We start from the raw sequence: 13,234 nt of genomic DNA on the forward strand, positions 1-13,234 counted from the left end.
ACTTAATTCAGTTACTATGTTCTTGCATCCATTAAAACTGATAGCAATTGAGAAAAAGGTTCTGTTTTGATTGACCTTCATGGCATGTCAGCTGAACCCCTGGGGATCACTTCCCATTCTTCAGGTCACCATAAAGGACTTACTTCAGTCATCTATTGTACCAAATCTGGTGACACAGCCTGTCCATCTCAACTGCCTTTGTCAGACTGACCAGAACCAAAATACTTCAGGTGTTTGGGATTTAACCTTTTGATCATCATGAACATACAGGTGCCATTGATGAAAGAGTTGGCGATCATAGATCTGATATCCGTAATGGGTCTGCTCTTCACATCCATAAAAGAGGATGGAGAGGTCAACCGTTTTAGTTTTCAGTCACAATCAAAGTACTTTGCAGACTGGAAACTTGAGATTTCCTTTTTAATTTGCATCAGTTGCTCTTGATCAATGACCACATCAACATGCAAAATTTTGCCAAGTTAAGTGAATTCCTTCATAGCCTTCAGGCTGAATCTCCCTATGGGGATGGAGTTTGGAAGATAATGAGTGGAATTACTTCTATGACACAATAATTAGGCTGCTGGCACCTTACATTCACAGTGGTGACTTGCAATGGAAGCACTACTGTTTGAAGCCTGAATAAGCTGGCTGACATAAAAGAGGGCCACTGTTTAACACATGGGGTGACAATGTAAGCAAAACTAGGATATCGGGTGGGCCTTTCAGTGAGTTAACCTACAACTAGCTTACCTGTGCTTGATTGCCACACAACATGTCCCAGGTGCCATATTGATCTTTTGACTGACGATACAATCGGACAGCATCTGAGAAGGCTGGGGTCTCTACTTTGCAATCTTCAGGCAATCCTGGAGAAGGGAAGAAAAAGAAAATCAATATATATGAAACATTATACTGAACAACTCTCCAATGTGCCCCAAAATTAATAGTATACACTGTTACAACTAAAGGAAGACACCATGCACAAGAACGATGAATGATATTGAGATCGACAGCACAGTTGATCGAGTCAACAATGGGGGAACCACAGAATTACATGCCATAGGAGGCTGCTATATTGGCTTTCACTAGTGCACTCCAAAATTAATCCCACTGGTTTGCTCTCTCTTGCCCTATTCCCATATCTGCTCAGTTTCAAATATTTATCTAATTGTCCCTTAAAAGATGAAACGTTGTGCCTCACTCACTTACTCAATGATGAAGTGTTCCATGTTCCAATGATTCTCTCAAATAAGCTTTGTATACCTTTGCTCACTGACAATTTTCAACTGAATACCCCTCATTATTGACTCAACTGAAGCAAACAGTCTTTCCCATAAAATCCAAAATGTTGTTGGTCTTTATATGGCTATAGTTACCTGCACTAATTCATTTAACGTCCTTTGAATATTTCAGTGTCCTTCACCAGCACCCTTCAGCCATTACTCGTACACTCCCATTCTTAGTTTATCCTCCCAAAATGTATTGCATCACATTTGTTCAGAATTTTCTAACGTTCTTCATTGGTTTGCCCCAACCTCTTAATTCTGCATCAGCAGATTTTTGTTACGTTTGTTTGCCTTCTATGTGATTGGAAGGGTGGGGTCAGTGGTGTGGTGGGGGTTAGAGCTGAAGCACAACTGTTTTTTTGAGACTGCAACATGTTTCAGAGCAGCCAATGGAGATGAAAGCCTGTGCTTTTGCTGGTTGTAAGAATCCCAAATCAAAGATATCTTAACCTCAGTTAGTTTACAGCACAGCAGTTCAAATAATTCTCATCAGCTTCTATTGAGTGGTAGTTGTCAAGCGAAATACACAAGCAGCACTGGGGGCAGTGGATACTTATCTTTTGAGATTGGCTTAAAGCACATCAGAACAGAAGACTGAAGCTCCAGTTCAATTTGAACTGGTAGAGCTTGATACTGGTATTGGCTGGCAAATGTAGCCAAATGCTTAATTTCTCAACAATGTCCTCCACCCCAAGGAGCAACACTCATGCGCAGCTATACCCGCGCAAAAAAACAAATCCAATAGGCCTTCTGAGGCCATGCTAACAGCTTATAAATACACTAATGTGGTTCAATAGTGAGCAAGTTATAAAAAGACGCACCATGATAACAAACAAAGTGGATTAAATTGTAATGAGGGTTTTCCATATTTATCAAGTACATGTTGACATCAAACGTCCGAGAACTAAAATTTTTGGACTTACAGCAAGCTTTATGGAAAGGTGATTTTCACAGGAAGGTCACAGCTGGCACAGATAAAAGAAAGTTCTTTTTTTAGAATTTTGCAACCAAACCCAATTAATTAAAAAAGGGAGAAAGTAATGATGTCGAGCTTGGAAGGGTCTTGCCTGAAGGCAATTGATAAATCTTCATTGAAACTCATGCTTAAGGTCATGAATACCAAACAAGGATTTCAGGGACATTTAACTATAGCCCATTAGAAAACCTTGTGTTTACTGTGCATTTGTGTCATATTTATGTCAATAATACCCAATTGTAACAAAACAGCTTATCCTGCAAGCCACCACAAGAAATGCCAAGAGGGTAAATCATTTTAAAACAGTCTTTCTGTGTTTGAACTCCTACTTTTTGGCTGTCATGTATAGCCAATGTCTGATCAATACAGATCCAGTCCTGTGCTTGCAAGTGAATGAGCTCAAGCACAGCAAACAGAGGAAAGCATACAAAAACAGAATTACCTGGAAAAACTCAGCAGGTCTGGCAGCATCGGCGGAGAAGAAAAGAGTTGACGTTTCGAGTCCTCATGACCCTTCGACAGAACTTGCGTTCGAGTCCAAGAAAGAGTTGAAATATAAGCTGGTTTAAGGTGTGTGTGTGGGGGGGCGGAGAGATAGAGAGACAAAGAGGTGGAGCGGGGGGGGCGGGGGTGTGGTTGTAGGGACAAACAAGCAGTGATAGAAGCAGCTCATCAAAAGATGTCAACGACAATAGTACAATAGAACACATAGGTGTTAAAATTAAAGTTGGTGATATTATCTAAACGAATGTGCTAATTAAGAATGGATGGTAGGGCACTCAAGGTATAGCTCTAGTGGGTTTTTTTTTTTATTTATAAAATGGAAATAGGTGGGAAAAGGAAAATCTTTATAATTTATTGGGAAAAAAAAGGGAAGGGGGAAACAGAAAGGGGGTGGGGATGGGGGAGGGAGCTTACGACCTAAAGTTGTTGAATTCAATATTCAGTCCGGAAGGCTGTAAAGTCCCTAGTCGGAAGATGAGGTGTTGTTCCTCCAGTTTGCGTTGGGCTTCAATGGAACAATGCAGCAAGCCAAGGACAGACATGTGGGCAAGAGAGCAGGGTGGAGTGTTGAAATGGCAAGCGACAGGGAGGTTTGGGTCATTCTTGCGGACAGACCGCAGGTGTTCTGCAAAGCGGTCGCCCAGTTTACGTTTGGTCTCTCCAATGTAGAGGAGACCACATTGGGAGCAACGAATGCAGTAGACTAAGTTGGGGGAAATGCAAGTGAAATGCTGCTTCACTTGAAAGGAGTGTTTGGGTCCTTGGACGGTGAGGAGAGAGGAAGTGAAGGGGCAGGTGTTGCATCTTTTGCGTGGGCATGGGGTGGTGCCATAGGAGGGGGTTGAGGAGTAGGGGGTGATGGAGGAGTGGACCAGGGTGTCCCGGAGGGAGCGATCCCTACGGAATGCCGATAAGGGGGGTGAAGGGAAGATGTGTTTGGTGGTGGCATCATGCTGGAGTTGGCGGAAATGGCGGAGGATGATCCTTTGAATGCGGAGGCTGGTGGGGTGATAAGTGAGGACAAGGGGAACCCTATCATGTTTCTGGGAGGGAGGAGAAGGCGTGAGGGCGGATGCGCGGGAGATGGGCCGGACACGGTTGAGGGCCCTGTCAACGACCGTGGGTGGAAAACCTCGGTTAAGGAAGAAGGAGGACATGTCAGAGGAACTGTTTTTGAATGTAGCATCATCGGAACAGATGCGACGGAGGCGAAGGAACTGAGAGAATGGGATGGAGTCCTTACAGGAAGCGGGGTGTGAGGAGCTGTAGTCGAGATAGCTGTGGGAGTCGGTGGGTTTGTAATGGATATTGGTGGACAGTCTATCACCAGAGATTGAGACAGAGAGGTCAAGGAAGGGAAGGGAAGTGTCAGAGATGGACCACGTGAAAATGATGGAGGGGTGGAGATTGGAAGCAAAATTAATAAATTTTTCCAAGTCCTGACGAGAGCATGAAGCGGCACCGAAGTAATCATCGATGTACCGGAGAAAGAGTTGTGGAAGGGGGCCGGAGTAGGACTGCAACAAGGAATGTTCCACATACCCCATAAAGAGACAGGCATAGCTGGGGCCCATGCAGGTACCCATAGCCACACCTTTTATTTGGAGGAAGTGAGAGGAGTTGAAGGAGAAGTTGTTCAGTGTGAGAACAAGTTCAGCCAGACGGAGGAGAGTAGTGGTGGATGGGGATTGTTCGGGCCTCTGTTCGAGGAAGAAGCTAAGGGCCCTCAGACCATCCTGGTGGGGGATGGAGGTGTAGAGGGATTGGACGTCCATGGTGAAGAGGAAGCGGTTGGGGCCAGGGAACTGGAAATCGTTGATGTGACATAAGGTGTCAGAGGAATCACGGATGTAGGTGGGAAGGGACTGGACAAGGGGAGAGAGAAGGGAGTCAAGATAACGAGAAATGAGTTCTGTGGGGCAGGAACAAGCTGAGACGATCGGTCTACCGGGGCAGTTCTGTTTGTGGATTTTGGGTAGGAGATAGAAGCGGGCCGTCCGAGGTTGGGAGACTATCAGGTTGGAAGCTGTGGGAGGGAGATCCCCAGAGGAGATGAGGTCAGTGACAGTCCTGGAAACAATGGCTTGATGTTCAGTGGTGGGGTCATGGTCCAGGGAGAGGTAGGAGGAAGTGTCTGCGAGTTGACGCTCAGCCTCCGCGAGGTAGAGGTCAGTGCGCCAGACAACAACAGCACCACCCTTGTCAGCGGGTAAGCATAGGTATTTATCATGTGCTCTTCCTCATTTGTCTAGCTGAAGAGATGTTCTAACTGTTTTTGAGTATAGATCATCAACTCACTTCAGTGCCTGGAGCCGAATTAAGTCTGCAAAGCTACGAATTTGTGGTAGCACTTTTGACCAAGTCAGAAAGTTCTGCAATTAAAAGGTCCATTCCAGAGACTTGGACACAATCTAGGCTGATACTTTGTGATGTACTGAACATACTACATGGTCAGAGATACCACCTTTCGGATAAATCAATAAACTAGGGCTCCATTGGCCCCTTAGTGGGCACGGAAGATCTCATGACACTATTCTGAAGAGCAGCAGGGTTCTCCTCGTGTCTTGGGGAACATTTATCCCTCCATCAAGACTTAAACTCATATTCTGGCTATCACAATGCTATTTGCAAGACCTTGCAGTTTGGAATTTGGCTGCCATGTCCTACACTTCATAAATAACCCATTGGCTGTAAAGGGCTGCCAAAGGCTGTGAAAGATATTATAAAGATGCAAGGCGCTCTTTCTTGTATTGACAGCATGGTGGGGAAAGTGATGCTGTGCCAGCGATGCTCACTTGGGATGGTATTAAATATGCATCTGCCTAGAGTTCCAAGCCATTTTGAAAAATATTCAGTAAAAAGAAGCGATTAGCTTGTGCTCCAATGATCATTTCCAAATACTGACCGAACCAAAAGTAAAAAATACCAATGAAATTTAACTTCAATTATTTCCATTTTGGGTCAGTTATTTGCTATTGGAACAAAATTACTCAACTTGTTCTTTGAATTCGATCAGCAGCTGTTTGTTTTGATAACTCTTGCTCAGAGTAATATACAGCAAACCTTTAACTACATCAGTTCTTGGTTGTGATCAAGATGATGCCAGGATTGTGTGTGGAAATCAACAGCACCATCTTTAAGCAGAGAGAACTTATTGGTAAAGCCAGCACCGTTCACAAGTTCACTGGACTTCAAAAAAACATAGATTTGATTTGTTGTGACTTGGTTTGATTGTTTTTGTTTTCTTTAAAAATCTAACATGTAGTCTAAGTTATGTTTGTTTCTTTTACTTTTATGTAATCTTAATTGTAATAAAAATTTTTGTTCTTACAGCATTAACCCGAGTGACGTGGCTCGTGGAGATGATTTTTGCTGTCTATTGGAAAGAATAGGAATGTACGGTGAACATCCTATTCGACCCTAGAACAAAGGGTCATTGTCAATCCTGTTCATATTGTGTATATAGGACTCAATTTCACATCATCTGGGCTGCAAGTCCACTTATGGAACTTACAGTTCAATTGAAACAAATGAAATTAATTAAAATAAAACTTTAATAAATCACTAGTTGCCAAAGCTTTATTTATAATGCTGTATTGATGCTTGCAAGAACAAATTATCCTCACTAAGTCCTTCCTTCACACAAACAATAAGCAAATAATGTTTACCATGCATTCCTATTCTTTCCAATAGGCAGCAAAAAATCATCTCCATGAGCCACGTCTCTTGAGTTAATGCCATAAGAATAAATATTTTTATTACAATTAAGATTACGCTAAGGTGAAAGAAACAAATATAACTTAGACTACATCAATAAACAAACTATATCATATTAACCAGTTCAGATTCTGGTGCTATCCTTTCATTTGGTTAGTCTCAATTTGTAACTTGATGTCACCCATTGTTATATGGAATGTCTATGAAAAATACCAACTGTTAGCTCTGAACTATTCATGTTTGTTAATACAAGACAGGCCATTTCATTTTGTGCCTCTCCTTATGTGATAAATTTAACTTTCAATTCCAAATAGTCCAAAAGGTACAAACCAAGTGCTCTATCTTGCCTTGTTTTCCTGTTAACACAAGCAAAATTGCATTACTCAAGATCCTGATGAAAACCCAAATATTACAAGACTGAGCACTATCCTTGGGTTTTGACAGCATCATTCTGTAATGTCTGATCAGCTTGTCTTCAAGCCTCTTAGTCAATTTCAAAGGCAGTAAGTCTCTGCTCATTCTGCACAGAGAAATATTAGCATCTCTTTGAAAGATGCTTTGAGACGGCTAATATCCTCTTTCCCTTCCAGACTTCCTTCAGCTTTTAAGATAGCTTTGCTTGACTTTCCTTACTTCCTTTCTGGCCCTTTATCAACTTTCCCCATCTGCTGATGGTAAACGACTGAAAGAAAATTACGCTCTTGGTCAAGTCTTATGGCCTCTTATCTCTACTTCGGGTGCAACCAGCACTTGTTTTTTTTTGATTTTCACAAAGTTTCATGACTAGGCTGGCAATACAGTCCCTTAGGATATTCTGCAAGTACATCCTCTGTAACCAGTGCAGAGAACACTTTACAGTGTTCAGCCTAACTATTAGCACTTGTCTTTTTTAAGGAGATCCAACTGTTTTGTACATAGGCTGTTTAAACTGGATCAGCTCAGTAGATTAACAAGTTTCCAAAATTGAAAATGCCAAACCTGGTCCTGTAGAGCACTTGTGTTTTTCCTTTGACTGAGCCTCTTAACCTGAAAGTGCTCAATGAAGTATGGTTCCATAGATGTCAACAAACTTCAGTATATGATCCAAACTGCTATTCTTCAGAGTTTGCAGAGAATGATAGAATGCCATAAAGGGCAGGTGGTGGTTAAGAGGGCCATACAAAGCAAATAAAGGAGACCTGTCCTCAGCCAAATGTCCACACAGTTACTGTTTTCATCAAGAGTAGCCAGCTGGCCAGCAACTGGAAAACAGCTGACTTTTGTTGCCCACACAGAAGCAATCTACAGGTGGTTGCGTAACTGGTGTCCATGCAGACAGCAGAGGTGAGACACCAGATCCATCACTTCAACCGCAAATGATCAACACATCAAATCTTCTCCAAAAGTCACATCATAATGGAATAAATAAAGTGAAATTTCCAGTGTTAATTTAAGATTTATCAGCAGCTATCAAAAATATTACTTTCTAATGTCCTTTAGGGAGGGACATCTGCCATCCTTACCCGGTCTGGTCTATGTGACTCCAGGCGCACAGCAATGTGGTTGACTCTTAACTGCCCTCTGAAATGTTTAGTTTGAGGGCAATTAGGGATGGGCAACATACCATCTTCGTCAGCGATGCCCACATCCCATGGAAGGAAAATGAAAGAAAATGAACCAAAATGTCTTAATTAACAGGGTCAGTAGGGGTTAATGCAGCAGAACCTACTGCTCAGCAGGCATGAGTTCCCTTTAACAAACTTACAGAATGTTATTCCTCAATATGGGAAACTGACCCTTCTTCAGATTTGTTTTAAAGAAAACTAATAATCATTCCACAAAATGAGAATGAACATTTTCTTCCATAAACTAATCCTTTACTTAATGATTCTACAAAATGAAACAATTATATTTTTACTTGTTTAGTGTTGTGTGCACCTGTAAACAAGTTAATATTTCCTCAGAAGAACTTGAGGACAGCTCAACTCTACTGGAAGATCAATTGGCGAAGCCAATTCATCTGATAGGCATGGAAAGATAAAACACTCAAGATGACAGAATACCCAACTGCAGTAGACATAGCACCAATGCAATACTCATTAAATCATGCACTAATTTCAAACTAAGTAACATGCAGTCATTTCAGGTGTCTGAAAACCTCAGCTCCAAATGGAACTGTGGGCTACAATATCCAAATTCTCTCCATGCAAAAACCTATATCACCCAAGCTTTACAGTGAACGAGAGCTTGCATTATTTTGTACCTACTTTCGGCATGTTCTATACAACTTCCACCATGCAAAAAGAACATGCTAACTTCATGAGGGAGAATTCCTATATTTAGGAGGGTCCCAATTTGCGTCTGAAACAATTTTCATTGCTGCACATAGACTAGCTCTACATTCATAAGTAATGACTTTTATTCAACAGCAGTATAATCTATTTAATTCGCAATCTGTGAAAGAGCGCAGGCCCCTCCTCCCCCCACCTGCACAGGAGCGCTCAGCGCTTCCGGGTGTGTGTCAAGCTGGGCGGGCCTTAATTGGCCCACTCACAGAAAATGGCGGTGCCCAGCTGAGGACACTCGCCAGCGCCCACTCAAAACCTCCCCCACCACCAATGGGGAGAAAATTCTGCCCCATTTGCACATGCGCAGTTAAAAGTGGAAAGCTCGAAGGTGCTATGCAAGTTGTCTTGCTCCTCTGCAAGCTTTGCTACACCAGTACTTTGCCAAGAGATTTAACTTTCAAAAATGTATGTAACAATATGAAGTTGCAGTATTTACTCACTAAGCGCAGCAGAAAATGTTAAGGCTTGTGCATTCAGGCTAAGTGAATTTTTAACAGTATGAAAAGTTGCATTTACTGCAACCACCCTGGTCCTGAAAATTCAATTTTACAAATGTGGAGTTTCATTCCTTATAAAATTTAATTGTTATAATAAAGAAAATTACTTTGTGTTAACCTTTGTCTTTATCTCCCTCAATCCCATCTTTCTTTCACTCTGTTTCACTTTCTGTACATGATTTTACATTAAGTTAAATATTCTTAATTTATATTTTCTGGCTTAGACACTGTCTCAGTGATGATTCTTCACTCTGATATCCTGGCTCGAATTCCTGGTCACGTGTTAGAAGTGCAGGGTTAGATAAAGTCCCGACTCTGCAAACCCGACTCCAGGAAAACTGCCCCTGGTGTTTGGATTTTGGTTCTTGGAGAGGTGGGGTATAATGCAAATCACATACCCTCTTACCACCCATCTATCAGGGTGCACCTATTTAACTGACCCTTGACCAGGTCCCTCTCAGCTGCATGCTGTCATGGCACAGCAGTGGGAGTCAGAGGGAATAAGCCAGTAGTTAATGATCAGGAGTGCAGCATGACATCTGGGAGAGACAGCAACAAAATCCAGGATACCCTGCATTTGTACAGACAAACTCTGCAACCGCACTACCCCAACCCCCTCCCTCCAACAGTTCTCACTGATGAGATAGAGAACACGGTTAGTGCATGTAAGTACACAAATGTGAGAGACTATTCAAAGCCATAAAAGCCTTTCCATTTTAAATGCCAGACTGTCTCACTGAAGAGAGAGTGGAGAAGGAGTGAGAGGTTCTGTGTCGCATTTCAGTAACCAGGATCTTCAGATACTGGTGGAAGAGGCACAGCTCGATTGGCCACCATAACCTGCAACCACAAAAAGGGCATGGCAAGATACAGTAGTTGTTGTGAGCACATAGATCACGGATACAGTATAGAAAATGAGAGTTTCTACCACCTGCTGCATTCTGGTAATGAGAGTTGTTCAGCACAAGCACACAGAGGTCCAAGCAACGGTTCATATCTGAATGCTGCATCTGTGGCGGGAGACTTGGCATGTACCTCTCCTATACCATGGACACTTGTCTGTCCAAGCTGCTCCTGCAGGTGTGCACAGTAGAGATATGAGTAAACACTGACGATGCAGTGACACATTCGGGATTCCTTTATGGTAGCACTATATATCAGGCTGACAAAAGGGGCCCAAAACTCCAGGGAGATGGCCTGGACTGAGGACGGGACCACAAAACCATGGACAATTAGGAATGCTAAGGAGGGAGCCAGGGTGGCAGCCAGGGTGTCTGCCTGGGATGGAGAATTGCTGTAGCAGGTGATGGTAAACGCACTTTGGAACATGATGCTAATAGTGGAGGTGATGTTAATCTATTGAGTCAAGGGTATGTTGGCATGAGAGGAGCTCAAGGACAGGGTTGCATGATAAGGGCAGTGCAAGTATGGTTAAAGGCAATGGCATGGCTCAGAGCATGCTTTCACAATGAGAAGAGCTATAGCTAAATAACTCCTTTTGTGTTTCACACAGATCCCAGCTGTGCTCCCTCATCCACCTTCCACTGTGCCACTCCACCCCTCAGCCATCAGGAGGCAGAAGAGATGTCTGAGAAGGTAGCATCATATCCATCTTATCTTGGTCTCGAGCACATTAGCTCCAACCATGAGAGAGTGGCCACTCTTATGGAGGGACACATGCATCCAGTCCACGTGTTGCTGCAAGAGCAGCATCACAGTCAGGAAAAAGGTGCAAGGCTCACTCAGTAACCTGGATCAGTCAGGTCAGGAGTAGGAGTGCTGATATCCAAGGAATAGCTGTGTACCCTTAGCAGGACGGTTGCGTTGTTGGCAAAGCAGTTGTTGGAATGGACGCCTGTTGCACACCAGCAGCCAGCCCCAACAACCCCACCTGAAGGCCAACCCAAGGCTGTGGAGGTTAGTGAGGAGTGTGAGGGTACCAGGGGCTTCCTCCAACTTACCAATAGAGGACATGGTTGGCGCAAGGAAGCACATAAATGTGAGAAAGACACCATTCAAAGCTGGATGCCTTGCTTGCCTTTCAGATTTAAATTTTTAACGCCAGAATGTCTTACCGAGGAGGAAGTGGAGAAGGAGAGAGAAGCTCTATGCCCCATTTCAGTGACCAGGATCTCTAGTGGCAGAGGCCCAGAGATGGAGGGAGATAGTGTACCCAGTTGGCTGCCAAAACCCACAAACCACAAAAAGGGCCTCCACCAGCTCCCTCACCTGCTCACAGGTGCCAGTGGCAACAGCAGCCCATGCAAAGATGCAGAGGAGACAGTCTGAAGGAGGTCCCCAACAGATGCCTGCACTATGAGGCCAGCCGCCAGGCTCCTCAATGCCATACAGAACAAGAGGTAAGCAGCCTACCTCCACCTCTTCCAACGCAACATGGGGGAGCACTGAGTAGGAGCATTCACAAGCTTAGAACAATGTCTTGCCTCTAGCCGTAACGGATTCATCTTGGATACACTATCACTTTGTGCTTATCACCATTAACTACATTGATATGTATTTATAAAGTGCTTAATGTCTCAGTTTGCTCTTGTACACTAATAGCCAGTTTGAAGGCTGTTCTTACCAGTGGCATTGAAACCTACATGCTAAGGTCTATCTTGCATTGACATCAGGAGCAAGGGTGTGATCATACATGTCTGGCGTTGGAAGGCTTCTTCCTTCTCCTGTCCTCCAAATAGAATAGGTAGTAGAACACCAAGGATTACAGATTGAGATGACTCTTGCAGCACTTATTGTCCAATGGTTGGCTTCAGGGGAGGCTCATTGCTGAGACTGAACAATCAGATGGAGTTCATCAGGAGCTCTTCAAGCATGAGTGCTGGGGGCACTCATCCATACAAGTGTTACTCAGTCAACTAAGAGGATGCTCTCTAGGTCAAGATGTCATATAGTGTTCCAGGAAAGAGGACTTCCGTGTTCTCCCCACTACACTGGAAGCCTTTGTCTTTCAGGTGGTAAAGACTGTGATTTGTAAGGAAGCCAAGGTTTATGGGAGCATTGCATGCTGCAGGTGTCGCATACTCCTGAAAATGGACGCTGCAGGTGCATGGATAATACAGAAGTTAATTCAAGGAGCTAGTGTAGTAGTCTCGGTCTCACCCTGAACAATATGCAATACATGCAGCTCTGTTAGTACATACCATATCTGTAGCTATTGGGCATGAAGACATACTTCCTACTGGCACACTCAGCATAGCAGACATGGTTTGAGTATGCACAGGTTGACATCTTTGCTGCTTCATTGAGGAATGCGAAGGATCCAGGTTGTGAAGGACCCAAGTTGCGTTTGTGCAATATCTTGAGGCCAAGGGTTATGATAGTGATGGTTGCAGCCATATTTAGGTAGCTGGCTGAAATTCTTTGATGTTAGCTTTCTCCATTATCGGAGATGGGTATATCCCTGAGGCACAGTGACTTTCCAAGGTTTATTATGTGGAAGCTGCTCACCAGGGACTGGCTGATAAGTGTGAGAACTCTCAGGACCCTGGGTGCATCTATTTTGGATTAGAATGCTTCTGATGAACACATCCCCCACCACTCCCACAAAGAATTAGCCACGGTTACATGGGCCTGCCTGCCATTCTCACCCACTTCTTCTTCTTCAACGTCAGATTCCTGAGAATGGTCCGACGCTGCTTCCTCCTACCCACCCTCCTCCTCTGCAGATGTTGCAGCTCTGGGCCTGGCTTCTTCCCCTTCCTGTTGTAGGGTCCTCTGCTGCACAAAGCACACCAATGCGATTCATGATGCCCTTGCAGGGGAATGCTCTAGAGATCCTCCTGAATTCTCAAGGCACTTGAAGTGCATTTTGAGAATGCCAGTAGCCTGCTCTATTGTACTCTGGGTCACCACATGGTGGTTATAATTCTGTCTACGTTCCATCTGTGGCCACCAAAAGTGGGGGTC

At 43.7% G+C, this 13,234-nt stretch overlaps 1 protein-coding gene across 2 annotated transcripts in view; it reads right to left on the reverse strand.

Annotated features, from left to right (window-relative positions):
- The window catches only part of LOC121280849 (protein Niban 2-like), a 203,873-nt gene that overhangs the window by 49,067 nt on the left and 141,572 nt on the right, over window positions 1-13,234 (reverse strand). For both annotated transcript variants that reach the window (XM_041193136.1, XM_041193137.1), the window contains one exon: window positions 751-866. In XM_041193136.1, coding sequence (XP_041049070.1) covers window positions 751-866 — 116 coding nt within the window. The remainder of the gene's footprint in view (window positions 1-750; window positions 867-13,234) is intronic.

This window comes from Carcharodon carcharias, chromosome 8 (genome assembly GCF_017639515.1).
Source record: "Carcharodon carcharias isolate sCarCar2 chromosome 8, sCarCar2.pri, whole genome shotgun sequence".
NCBI lineage: Eukaryota > Metazoa > Chordata > Chondrichthyes > Lamniformes > Lamnidae > Carcharodon > Carcharodon carcharias.